The sequence below is a fragment of the Alosa pseudoharengus genome, unplaced genomic scaffold (genome assembly GCF_046254945.1).
Source record: "Alosa pseudoharengus isolate Yale_2024_CS ecotype anadromous, Long Island Sound unplaced genomic scaffold, YU_APseudo_1.1 YU_APseudo_1.1_scf_17, whole genome shotgun sequence".
NCBI lineage: Eukaryota > Metazoa > Chordata > Actinopteri > Clupeiformes > Clupeidae > Alosa > Alosa pseudoharengus.
In genome coordinates, this window is record NW_027468640.1 from 3,812,962 (window position 1) to 3,826,284 (window position 13,323).

At 41.7% G+C, this 13,323-nt stretch overlaps 1 protein-coding gene across 1 annotated transcript in view; it reads left to right on the top strand.

Annotated features, from left to right (window-relative positions):
* Positions 1–9,603, top strand: part of spata6l (spermatogenesis associated 6-like) — a 28,488-nt gene extending 18,885 nt beyond the window's left edge. The window contains exons 9-11 of the mRNA XM_076289560.1: positions 5,104–5,197; positions 7,087–7,182; positions 9,598–9,603. Of these exons, the coding sequence (XP_076145675.1) occupies positions 5,104–5,197; positions 7,087–7,182; positions 9,598–9,603 (196 nt within the window). The remainder of the gene's footprint in view (positions 1–5,103; positions 5,198–7,086; positions 7,183–9,597) is intronic.
* Positions 9,604–13,323: the final 3,720 nt, after the last annotated feature.

Here is a 13,323-nt window from a genome sequence, read left to right on the forward strand (position 1 = left end):
GTCAAGTAATAATAATAATAATAATAATAAGCTTTATTTGTATAGCACCTTTCATACACAGAATGCAGCTCAAAGTGCTTTACATTTGAAGCATGTAACAAAATAATAGTCAGTCAGTCATTATCAATCACATTTCTTCATTGCTGGGCTGTTTATGATCCACAGCAACATATCAAAAATATAGAAAATGACATGTCATAAGACTGGCAGCCTTAACCCTCTTACCCCCCACAAGCACGCCATATGGCAACTGTGGCAAGGAAAAACTCCCATATTCCAGGAATAAACCTTGAGCAGAACCTGACTTAATAGGGGGAGCCCATCTGCTTCTGGCTGGCTGCGCCCTTCAATAGCAACAGATGTAGAATAATCTGAAAAAGTAGTCTACAGGATAAGATGAGTTAACTAAAAGCTTTCCTGTACAGGTATGTTTTCAGATCTTTTTTAAAAATATTTACTGAACTCGCCTGCTTGATGTACAGAGGCAGGGTGTTCCATAGTTTTGGGGCATAATGGATAAAAGCAGCTTCTCCACTTTGCTTGTGGAGCACTTTGGGTACGATTAAAATATTAGAATTGGATGATCTAAGTTTCCTTTGTGGTTGATAAGATATTAAAAGCTCAGAGATATATGAAGGTGCTGTGACATTCAGAGCTTTGTAAGTAATTAACATAACCTTAAAATCAATTCTATAGGAAATAGGGAGCCAGTGCAGTTCAGCCAACACAGGGGTGATGTGTTCTCTCTTCTTAGTCTTAGTTAAAAGTCTAGCCGCAGAGTTCTGTATGAGTGCCAATTTCTTTAGATGTTTTTTGGGAAGACCAGTGAAAAGTGCATTGCAGTAGTCTAACCTGCTAGTGATAAAGGCATGAATTAGTTTTTCTGCATCTTGTTGAGTTAAAAAGGGCCGCACTTTGGCAATGTTTCTCAAGTGGAAATAGGCTGTTTGAGTAACTTTACTGATATGGGGCTTAAAACTTAACTCTGCATCTAAGATGACACCGAGGCTTGTTAGTTTTGGTTTGACCTGGTGTGCCAAGTTCCCCAGATTACTAAGAACAATATCTCGCTTTAGTTTTGGTCCCACCAAAAGTACCTCTGTTTTGTCATCATTTAGTTTCAGAAAATTTTTGCTGATTAATGGAGGTTAGGCATGCAGTGAGGGAGCAAAGGCCATCTGGGTTAGTTGGCTCCACAGAAATATACATTTGGGTATCATCTGCGTAGCTATGGAAGTTTACATTATGCTGACTTATGACGTTTCCCAATGGAAGCATATATAGGGAAAATAGCAGGGGACCAAGGCAGCTCCCCTGGGCCACACCAAAAGGCAAGTCATGTTTTTCAGATACATGATCTCCTAGACTGATATAAAAATCTCTGCCAGTAATGTGGGTTTGAAACCAGTTTAGAGCATTATCAGAGAGACCCACCCACTTCGCAAGGCGGTGAATTAGGATGCTATGATCAATGGTGTCAAATGCCGCACTCAAATCCAGAAGAATAAGGATTGAGACTTTGTTTGAGTCAGTAGCCAGTCTGAGATCATTGACTATTTTTACTAGAGCCGTTTCTGTGCTGTGATTTGATCTAAAACCTGATTGGAATTTTTCAAGGATACTGTTTTCGTTGAGAAGTTATTTAACTGATTACAAACAACTTTTTCAAGTACTTTGCTCAGGAATGGTAGATTTGATATAGGCCTGTAGTTGCTCAGATTGGTATGGTCAAGATTTGACTTTTTAAGTAAAGGTTTCACAACAACGGTTTTAAAAGCAGTTGGAAATATACCTGTTTCTAATGAGGTATTTATTACCTTGAGAATAAAGGGAGCTGAGCTATCATATACTTTTTTGAGGAATCTAGTAGGGATTGGATCTAAAACACATGTTGAGGAGCCGGTTTGAGTTATAATTTTACCAAGCTCAGATTGAGTAATAGTGCTAAAGGACCTTCATTTTGGGGGGCTGTTTTTGGCTGTACTATCAAACATATTACTTGTGTTACCCATAGCCTCCCTTATAGAAATTACTTTGTTTTTGAAGAAGTCTGCAAATTCTTCGCATCTTAGAGAGGATGCCTGACTGAGTGTATCAAAAGGTGTTTGATGCAATAGCCTATCAATGGTAGAGAACAACACCCTAGAGTTTCCACTGTTTTCAGCAATTACCTTAGAGAAGTGGTTCCTTCTCTCATTCCGAATAGCTCTATTATAATTTGCTATTTTTTCTTTTAGAATGGCACGGTGTACCTGTAACTTAGTTTTTCTCCATGTTCTCTCAGCTTTTCTACATGATCGATCTTTTTAGATCATGGATATTTTCGTTCATCCAAGGTGTCAGTTTGCTACAGGGCCTTTTTTTAGTCTTTAAGGGTGCCACTCTATCAAGCATAGCGCCTAATTCATGATTGAGAGCCTCTACCATTTGATCAATGGGATGATGTAAAATATCTAAATTTATGGAGTCTATAAGAGCTATGAACTGCTGTTCTGCTCTAATGTCCAAGAGTCGCGATTTGATTGCAATTTCGGGATGAATTTTTGGAGTATGTAGTACTATATTAAAAGATACACAATAATGATCAGACATATTTATATCATTTACTGATAAGTCTGTGACTTCTATCCCTCTAGAAATGACTAGATCGAGGGTGTTGCCAAGGTTGTGGGTGGGTCCTGTAACATGCTGCTTTAGCTCTAAACTGTCCAACACATTAAGGAACTTACTGGCTTTAGCATCAGTTGTCTTATTGACATGAATATTAAAGTCGCCATTTACAATTATCCGATCATAGCTAGTGATGATGAGCGACATAAGTTCAGAAAATTGGTCGAGAAAGCCAGCCCATAGTTTAGGAGGGCGGTATAAGGTTAATAGAAGTACAGCTGGGTCAGCCTTCAGAGTGAGGGCAATGTACTCAAAGGAAGCGAATTCACCAAAATTGACTCTAGTGCAGCTATATTTGTTTGAGAGAATGGAGGCAATTCCACCACCTCGTTTGCCTTGTCTAATTGAGTGGAAGAAATTATAATTTGGGGGACAAGTTTCAACAAGAACAGCTTCGCTGTCTGAAGTCAGCCAGGTTTCAACAAGAAACAGAAAATCCAATTGTTTTTCACTAAGTAATTCCTGATTTTCCGTATGTTGTACAGTGTGAAACGGCATGACCGGGCGACTGAGGCAACATGATCTGAGAAGGTTAGTTGGTTGTCAAGAACAACTCCTAGATTTCTTGGAGTCCTGGTAGGTGAAACAGACAGGGAGTCAAATTTGATGTTGATGTCGTGGTGTATGGTAGGTTTAGCTGGGAGGACCAGCAGTTCAGTCTTTGAGAGATTCAGCTGGAGGTGGTGTGCCTTCATCCATGTAGCTATGTCTGAGAGGCAGTCCGAGATCCGTGCTGAAACCAAGGGGTCATCAGGTGGAAAGGACAGATAGAGCTGTTGTCTACATAGCAGTGGTATGAGAAGCCATGCGAACGGATAATCTGTCCCAAGGAGGTGGTGTAGATAGCAAAGAGAAGGGGGCCCAGCACTGAGCCCTGGGGGACCCCTGTGGTGAGATAGTGAGGTGCAGATAGCTGACCAAGCCATGATACGTTAAACGAGCGTCCTGTGAGGTAGGATTCAAACCAGGAAAGAGCAGAACCAGAGATTCCCATGTTAGAGAGTATGGAGAGAAGGATGCGGTGATTAACCGTGTCAAAGGCAGCCGATAAGTCAAGCAGAATGAGTACTGATGACCGAGCGGTCGCCCTGGCTTCTTTTAAGGCTTCTGTTACAGACAGCAGAGCCGTTTTGGTAGAGTGGCCACTTTTGAACCCAGACTGATTTGGATCCAGAAGGTTGTTCTGTGAAAGGAAGTCAGAGACCTGTTTGGAGACTGCTCGTTCAATGCCTTTGGATAGGAAAGGCAGGAGTGAGACAGGGCGGTAGTTCTTGACTTGAGCAGGGTTGAGAGAAGTTTTCTTAAATAACGGTGTTACCTGGGCCATTTTGAACGCTGTTGGAAATGTGTCGGAGGTTAGCGAGGCATTGATCACATTAGGTGTGTGTGTGTGTGTGTGTGTGTGTGTGTGTGTGTTTGGGAAATGTGTGAGAGTCGGCCTCATTAGGTGTGTGTGTGTGTGTGTGTGTTTGGGAAATGTGTGAGAGTCGGCCTCATTAGGTGTGTGTGTGTGTGTGTGTGTGTGTGTGTGTGTTTGGTAAATGTGTGAGAGTCGGCCTCATTAGGTGTGTGTGTGTGTGTGTGTGTGTGTGTTTGGTAAATGTGTGAGAGTCGGCCTCATTAGGTGTGTGTGTGTCTGTGTGTGTGGTAAATGTGTGAGAGTCGTAGATGTGTTTACAGCCATTAGGGATGCAGGTGGTTCCCCATTTTGTTTATTTCCCAATATTAGCCAATCCATTTGCCAAAGCTAAACTGCTTTACTTGCTTATTGACATGATGCCTGTGACTGACATGATGCCTGTGACCGACATGATGCCTGTGACTGACATGATGCCTGTGACTGACATGATGCCTGTGACTGACTGATTGACTGTGAGAGCCATTTTGGAAAAGAAAACTAAATAAAAACAACACACAATTTTTAAAAGACTTTGAAGAGTTTTGCAAGAACTTTGTGCGTTTGCAAGACATTCTAATGTTCTACTGGTTTTATGCGTTTGCAAGAAATTCTAATGTTCTACTGGCTTTATGCGTTTGCAAGACATTCTAATGTTCTACTGGCTTTATGCGTTTGCAAGACATTCTAATGTTCTACTGGTTTTGTGCGTTTGCAAGAAATTCTAATGTTCTACTGGCTTTATGCGTTTGCAAAACATTCAAATGTTCTACTGGTTTTGTGCGTTTGCAATAAATTCTAATGTTCTACTGGTTTTGTGCGTTTGCAAGACATTCTAATGTTCTACTGGCTTTGTGCAAGGTTTGGTGGTTAGGGTGTGGAGTTTAGAATTCAACAGAAATTACAAAATAGGTTCCCTCCCCTCAGGTGATGTTCCGTGTGTGGTTCCTGTGGTGATGTTCCGTGTGTGGTTCCTGTGGTGATGTTCCGTGTGTGGTTCCTGTGGTGATGTTCCGTGTGTGGTTCCCTCCCCTCAGGTCTCTGCTCTGCTCGGAGAATGTGTGGGAGGACGTCCAGACACGGCTGCGCTCTCTCCTCACCTCTCCAAAAGCCATGCACAGACTGGCCAACGTGAGTCTCACACACACACACACACACACACACACACACACACACACACACACCTCACCTCTCCAAAAGCCATGCACAGACTGGCCAACGTGAGTCTCACACACACACACACACACACACACACACACACCTCACCTCTCCAAAAGCCATGCACAGATTCGACAACGTGAGTCTCACACACACACACACACACACACACCTCACCTCTCCAAAAGCCATGTACAGACTGGCCAACGTGAGTCACACACACACATACAGTACAGGGGGCGGAGACGGATGTTGATGAGCGCTGTTTACGTAATGAAGTGACAGTTTCGTAAATTCCCAGCAATTTGGCAAAGCACAGCGTTTGCCTTCTGCGCAGTGAAAAACTCGGTATTATCGCTTTCTCTGTACATCCGGCCCTCTGTCTTTCTTTGTTTTTCAAAACTCTACACACAAAACCCACAATTGCTCACACAAGATGCAAAATGCCTCAAATCTCCAGCAAAATGATGCATAACATTTAAAATGTCATAAACACATCTTTACAGTAAAGCAAACATTCACTTCACATTATAATCACTTTTGTCATATGACATTTTGGATACATCATTTCACTGTTGATCAAAACCTAAAGCTCTTCTGACTTTCATGGGCTTCCATGTATATTTACTAGGGCTGTCAATCGATTACAAAAATTAATCGAATTAATTACATACTCTGTGATTAATTAATCTAAATTAATCGCATATATATTTTTGCTGTGAAAGTATTTAAAATATTTAAATTCAAATGAATCATTGAATAATCAGCATTAGTGACATTAAAGTTAAAAAACTATTTTATTATTATTTTCACTGTTCAAATAATGGCCATAATAATCTATGATATGACCTAATATGCTGAGGAAATCTATTCAAAAGTGGAAGAAGTTTTTTTTCATTTCATTTTTTCAAGGCATTTCAGGCCACAGATATAACCTAGGGGACACAATGAAAATAAATTAACACTCCCCTGAATGCCAACACTATTTCTTTGCATTGATCTGCGACTTTAGAGTTGATGAACTCCGGTGATATGCAAATTCCTTGCTGCAGACATTGCAGAGGGCTTGATTTTAATCAACACTTTATTTTTATCAACATCAGGCCGTTTTTTTAAAAGTAAATGTTCCAATCAATGATCTAGGCAGCACATTTTCTTCTCTCTCCTTCATTTTGCAGTGTAATGGTTACTGACTAGAATGGCTCAGGGTCAAAGGTCACACGGAATCGATTAATCTGCGTTATTTTTTTTAATCAGTTATTTTTTCTCAAATTAATTAATCGAAATTAATCAGTTATTTTGACAGCCCTAATATTTACATACAAGAGTGAAATTAATCTTCAGAGAGAAGTTGAAATACACAGTAAAAATGCAAGCAATATTGAAACCAAAAATAATGATTTTACCCAAATAATTTGCTGTTGTGAATACAGTATTTTACAGCCAACAAGAAGGAGGCAGCTGGGTGTGCTAATTAATGGGCCTCTCTAAAACTGATAGTTCCAGTCCCAGTTTTTGTGTTTTTTTACGAAATTGAAAACTAATCAGTCAAACACTGAGAGTTAGTGTATGGTTTTGCAGATTTGTGTGGGGTTATGGTGTTTGAAAGGCATGTTTAGAAAATTGTGTGACAAGCAAAGATTTAACGTGTAAGCAGTTGAAACAAACTGTAAAGATCTTGGACCTTGTGATCTTCTTACCCTTGTTTATCAAACAATTATTAGGTTTGTGAAGTAGGTCAATTGTATGGTGCACTGCACATGAAGTAACACCTCACCCTCCTCCATACACAAACCTGTGTGTGTGTTTGTGTGTGTACGTATATGTGCGTTTGTGTGTGTGTGTGTGTGTGTGTACTATAGGGTGCTACGGACTCAGAGGTGGATGAGGTATTGTACAGGAGGTCCATCTCCCCCCACAGTGGGGGTAGAGCAGATCAACATAGGCCCAACACAGAGGTGAGCTAACGCTAACTGTCATGTTATCCGCCACAACATATAGGTGAGCTAACGCTAACCAGTCTGTCATGTTATTCGCCCCAACACAGAGGTGAGCTAATGCTAACGCTAACGAGTCTGTCACGTTATCCGCCACAACACAGAGGTGAGCTAACGCTAATCAGTCTGTCATTTTATCCACCCCAAAACAGAGGTGAGCTAACGCTAGTCTGTCATGTTATACGCCAACACAGAGGTGAGCTAACGCTAACCAGCCTGTCATGTTATCCGCCCCAACTAGGGTTGCCAACCGTCCCGAATTGGGCGGGACATCCCGTATTTTGGGTGATTTTGATTTGTCCCGTCAGGGACAGCACCACTCCCGATTTTCAATCACAGCTCATCGGCCTTGTTAACTTGTCAATAGTAGGCTACTGTAAACGCACCTGGAACGAAGTGTCCAGTGGCGCCGCAACCACGCGCATCTCACACTGTGCGCACGGCACCAAGGGACAGAAGGGGCACCACAATTTAGCCAGAGAAGCTTTACTGCAAACTGCTTTTCACTCTTTCTTAGAGAACGATTACAATGTCAAAATGCAGCAACAGCATCTTCCTTAAGGATGATACTTTTTGGGTCCTCTCAGTCTCTCTATTATGCAGCAGATCTAACTTGAACGTTATGCTACTCGTTTTAATTGGGAACGAGAGGGAGAGAGGGTGGAAGTTTCCAGCTGACTTGTGATCATTGGTAATTGATTTCACCTTTTTAAAATAAGAAACTTTTAAAAGGAAGTCATGAGAACAACAAAAACAACGCGAGGAGATTGCGGAATTATCCGGTTCACACTGCTACTGACCATTTACAATGTGAGGGCACTTTGACATAGGCTGCACGCACTGTGATTTGGACTGATTGAATATGAAGAGTGGTCAATTGCCTTTGTGTAATGGAATTGGTGAGTCTTGAAGTCTTCAATAATCCGTTTCCCTTAAACTAAGCATTTACATGAAGCACATGATAGCTATGCCAATTGAAACACTTTCCACTTAGATAGCTAGGTGGCTACCAGGTTCATAATTCACTTTTAATTGCAAACAGAAAATATCTAGCTAGCATCATTACATGCTTCTATTTCCACAGGAATGAAGGTTGTTTAAACCAACTTAACTTATCATTGTGCTATAGGCCTAAATGTGGCACAAACAATGTTAGACGTTGTGGAATGACCATAGGCTATATTTGAATGGAGCTGGCAAAATATTATGAATAGCGTGTAGACAATGCTCTTAAAGTGACAGTACACCATTTGTAAATTAGTTTTTTTGTCCCGCATTTGAAGTGAAGTGTCCCTCATTTGGGGTTGAGGAAGTTGGCAACCCTAGCCCCAACACAGAGGTGAGCTAACGCTAGTCTGTCATGTTATCCACCCCAACAAAGAGTTGAGCTAACACTGATGTAACCAGTCTGTCATGTTAGCGGCCCTAACACAGAGGTGAGCTAACGCTAGTCTGTCATGTTATCCACCCCAACACAGTGGTGAGCTAACGCTAGTCTGTCATGTTATCCGCCCCAACACAGAGGTGAGCTAACGCTAGTCTGTCATGTTATCAGAGGCTGCTGTTGTAACATCACATCAGTCCTGATGGATTTGCCCTTTTAGCATTTACAACCCGATAACCTGTTGGATCTCTATGACTGACTTTTGCATGTCAATTCACATTGTTATGTACAATACACATACAGCATATACTACACACTGAGATACTAATAGATATATGGATGAATGTATAGATATATGGATGAATAGATAGATAGATATATGGATGGATGGATAGATATATGGATGGATGGATAGATAGATATATGGATGGATGGATAGATAGATAGATATATGGATGGATGGATAGATAGATATATGGATATATGGATGGATGGATAGATAGATATATGGATGGATGATAGATAGATATATGGATGGATAGATAGATAGATAGATATATGGATGGATGGATAGATAGATAGATAGATAGATATATGGATAGATAGATAGATATATGGATGGATGGATAGATAGATAGATATATGGATGATAGATAGATATATGGATGAATGTATAGATATATGGATGGATGGATAGATAGATATATGGATGGATAGATAGATATATGGATGGATGGATAGATAGATATATGGATGATAGATAGATAGATGGATGGATGGATAGATAGATATATGGATGGATAGATAGATATATGGATAGATAGATAGATAGATAGATAGATAGATAGATAGATATGTGGATGGATGGATAGATATATATATGGATGGATAGATAGATATATGGATGGATGGATAGATAGATATATGGATGGACGGATGGGGGAGGGAGGGAGTTGCAGTAGTGACTGTCTGCCTTCTGTGTGTGCCTCTAGGTGTGAAGATGTGTCTAACCATGCTGTGTGTGTGTGTGTGTGTGTGTGTCTGTGTGTGTCTGTCTGTGTGTGTGTGTGTGTGTGTGTGTTTGTGTGTGTGTGTGTGTGTATGTCCCTGTGTGTGTGTGTGTGTTCCTCTAGGTGTGAAGATGTGTCTAACCATGCTGTGTGTGTGTGTGTGTGTGTGTGTTCCTCTAGGTGTGAAGATGTGTCTAAGCATACTCAACGCCATTGTAGTCCTCCGTCTGGGCAAGACAGCCATTCAGCGCTGCTGCTCTTCACATGAAACTCTCCTGGTGCTGAGTGTGTGTGTATCTGACTGGGCGAGCCAGCCGGTCAGCATAGCAGCACTTCACAGGAAACTCTCCTGGGGAATGGGGGCGTGTATGACACCAAGGGTGCTCTGTATGTGTGTGTGTGTTGGTGGAGTTCATTCTCTTCATCAGAAACCTCCAGGGAATCATTGGTCACAGAGGCACTGCTTGAAGCACCGTACATTGTATCGGTTTGTGTGTGTGATACATTGTATTCATGACAATAATTATTGTGTGAGAATTAAATGGAAATAAACTCTCAGAGCAGACTATCCTTGACCATGCCTCTGTTTTATACTATTTGTTCTAGAAGGGTTTTGTGATCTGGAAGAATAGCACCAGAGAGGGTTAGTGGTTAGTAATAAACAGAGCCGTATAAAGATATATAGTCACAAATTTGATCGTGTTGGTATGAATATATGTTGTAGTATGTGATTACTAAAGTGTAAATATACTAACGTCTTAGAAACTTACTGAAAATTACTGAAATAGATTAAGAAAGCCACCGCTACTGATTGCTTTCTTAATCTGATTACTATGGTTAGATTACTTTGTTTAGATCCAGTGAAATTGCTATGTCATGGCTTCGGTACTCTATCAAGGATCTTTGATGGAAAGTTCCAAATAGTGTGTGTGTTCTAAAAGAATGAGAAGTGTGCATTCTAGAATGGCTGTGTGTTGTGGGTTGACTGGGCTCTGATATGACTGTTCTTCTCTGTATTCTAGAATGGCTGTGTGTTGTGGGATGACTGGGCTCTTCTATGACTGTTCTTCTGTGTGTTGTGGGATGACTGGGCTCTGATATGACTGTTCTTCTCTGTATTCTTGAAATGCATGTGTTCTGTTCTGAATCTTCTAGTCTATCATGTCTGACTCACTGTAGAGGCCTAACCCCCAACAGGCGTGTCATCAGCATATTTCTGACCCCGGGTAAACGTCTCTGGTCAGTAGTTTGCTGACCACAGCACTTGAGCTATATTCAGCCCAGGGATGGATGGGGCTGGTGAATGTCATGCATGTACAGTAGGAAGCCCAAGTCCACCTGAATAACGTCCCCAAAAACGTCCGTGTGGAGAAGCTACCGGACAGTAGAAGTGAATTTAGCTACTTGACAACACGATTATGGCAAAAACTATAATCATTGACTTTAAATTGACTTTAATTTTGAATATAATTCAACTGAAAAACAATAAATACAGGCTCCTTGGCTACTTATGATATCCCATGAAAGTGTCAATCATGACCGGTGATATGAACACCCATAAGCTGTGTCCGAAACGGTTCATATCATTGGTCGCGATTGGCTTTTTCAACTGAACAGCTTTGTCCTCGATGCTCAGGTGTGTCGTCTAGGAGACCATTAAGAGGTAATGATGTCGCTTGCAGCTTTTCCGAGCAGTATCTCATGGCAACGGCCTTGCTGGCAGTTCTGAGTAGTTCTCCCTAGGACGCCTGACCAGCAGTGAACAGAGGAACTCTACTGTGTTTCCTAAGGTGCAGAACCGTCAGCCAACCCAATTAGGGCTTTGGGGGAACGAGAGTAGCTCAGGAGAGTCTTCACTAAAGACAGGAAGCTGTCCTGCTGGTTCAGAGAGTCTACTACTGACAGGAAGCTGTCCTGCTGATTCAGAGTCTTCACTACAGACAGGAAGTTGTCTTGCTGGTTCAGAGTCTTTACTACTGACAGGAAGTTGTCCTGCTGATTTAGAAAGTCTTCACTACAGACAGGAAGTTGTCCTGCTGGTTCAGAGTCTTCACTACTAACAGGAAGTTGTCCTGCTGGTCTTTTTGTTGTTTCCTGCAGTTCCTCTGAAACTGTTTATCATGTCTGTCCACAAACACACCCACACAGAAGAAATCACACCACTCCCGTGCCAATTGTGTTCAACATCTTTATTTATAGGTATACATCCAGGCTCGTACAGAGACTAAGTTGCCTATATTTCAGTTCACTGATAGATAAAACCATGTGCTTTGTTTCTGATATAGTTTATGGTCAAGCCTTGAGTAATGAATCATCTGTTAGTTAGTGATGACTAGCACATTAGATATCAGTACTGATTGATTGAATAGCCAGGGCTTTGGACATGAACAAGCCACGATGTCCATCCCCAGCCCCGCCACACTGTGAGCGGTCAGTGACACACTATGGGCTGTGTGTGGGACTGAAGCATTTCCCAGTCTGTGTGATTGAACATGAAGTCACAACAATACGATGTTCACTGATTGATGTACCTACAGCCTATTACAATGGCTTGTTCACATTCATGCCGAGTGTTGAGCATTTTGAGTGTGTTCATTTATCGTCTCTCAATGGGTTGAACTGCAGGGTATATATCTCAGGGTTGGGTGGTATGTGCATGTAAACGTCTCTCGGGTATAAAAGTGAAGTCCTCGCGCCAGACGGGTCCCCGGCTGAGGACTTGTCCCGCTGTGGCACACCGCAGTTCTGTTGGCACTAGCACGGAAGAGTAAAACACACACACACACACACACATATTCTCATCCGCCGCAAGCCTGTCTGCTCTCCAAGAGCCAACACACACATCAGCAGTCAGCTACCCTCTGAGACGCAACCGAGAAGTAAACCCCAAGACAGCAGCATCGCTGTGCGTACACCCCAAGCCAGCCCCAAGACAGCGCGTACACCCCAAGACAGCAGCACCGCTACGCGTACTAAACCCACGCCGCACGTACATAACCCCCGCCAGTGCCCTCTCAAATGTTTTCATGTATTCAACAAGCTCTGGGACACCCTAGAAGACACAAATTCAGTCTCTTTTTCGTCACATTTTGTGGAGCGACATTTGACACACCAAATCTGAGTTTGTCACTGGCTCCAGTGCTGCTGTGTACTGAGGAGGCGCTGTTGTGCTCGGATCAGATAGCCAAGGACAGGGAAATATTTCCATTTTTGGAATTTGGGATGTGAGTAAAAGTATTTCTCAATAGTTTTAAACTTAAAAAAATTATACCTTTAAAAACGCTTTCTAAAACTGTCTGGTGTTATCCACTGTATGCAGAGGATTTTTACAGGTAAACCTACTACAGTCAGTCTGCATAACATTACATCTATCTACAAGGCTCTGTGCCCAACAAACCCCAACATTCTAAAGTTGCCAAGATAATGTCAAACAAACCCCAACATTCTAAAGTTGCTGAGACAATGCCAAATAAACCCCAACATTCTAAAGTTGCTGAGACAATGCCAAACAAACCCCAACATTCTAAAGTTGCTGAGACATAAAGTCCCGAAGTGTGACGTAGCGTTTCCATGACGGCAGAATCACTGGATCTAAACAAACTTTCGAAGTGGCATAAATAGCATTGAATGTAGACATGTGGCATCATTTCTAGCTAATAAAAATAAATATATCTATTTAAACGTGATTTACCTGCTAGGCAGCAGCTT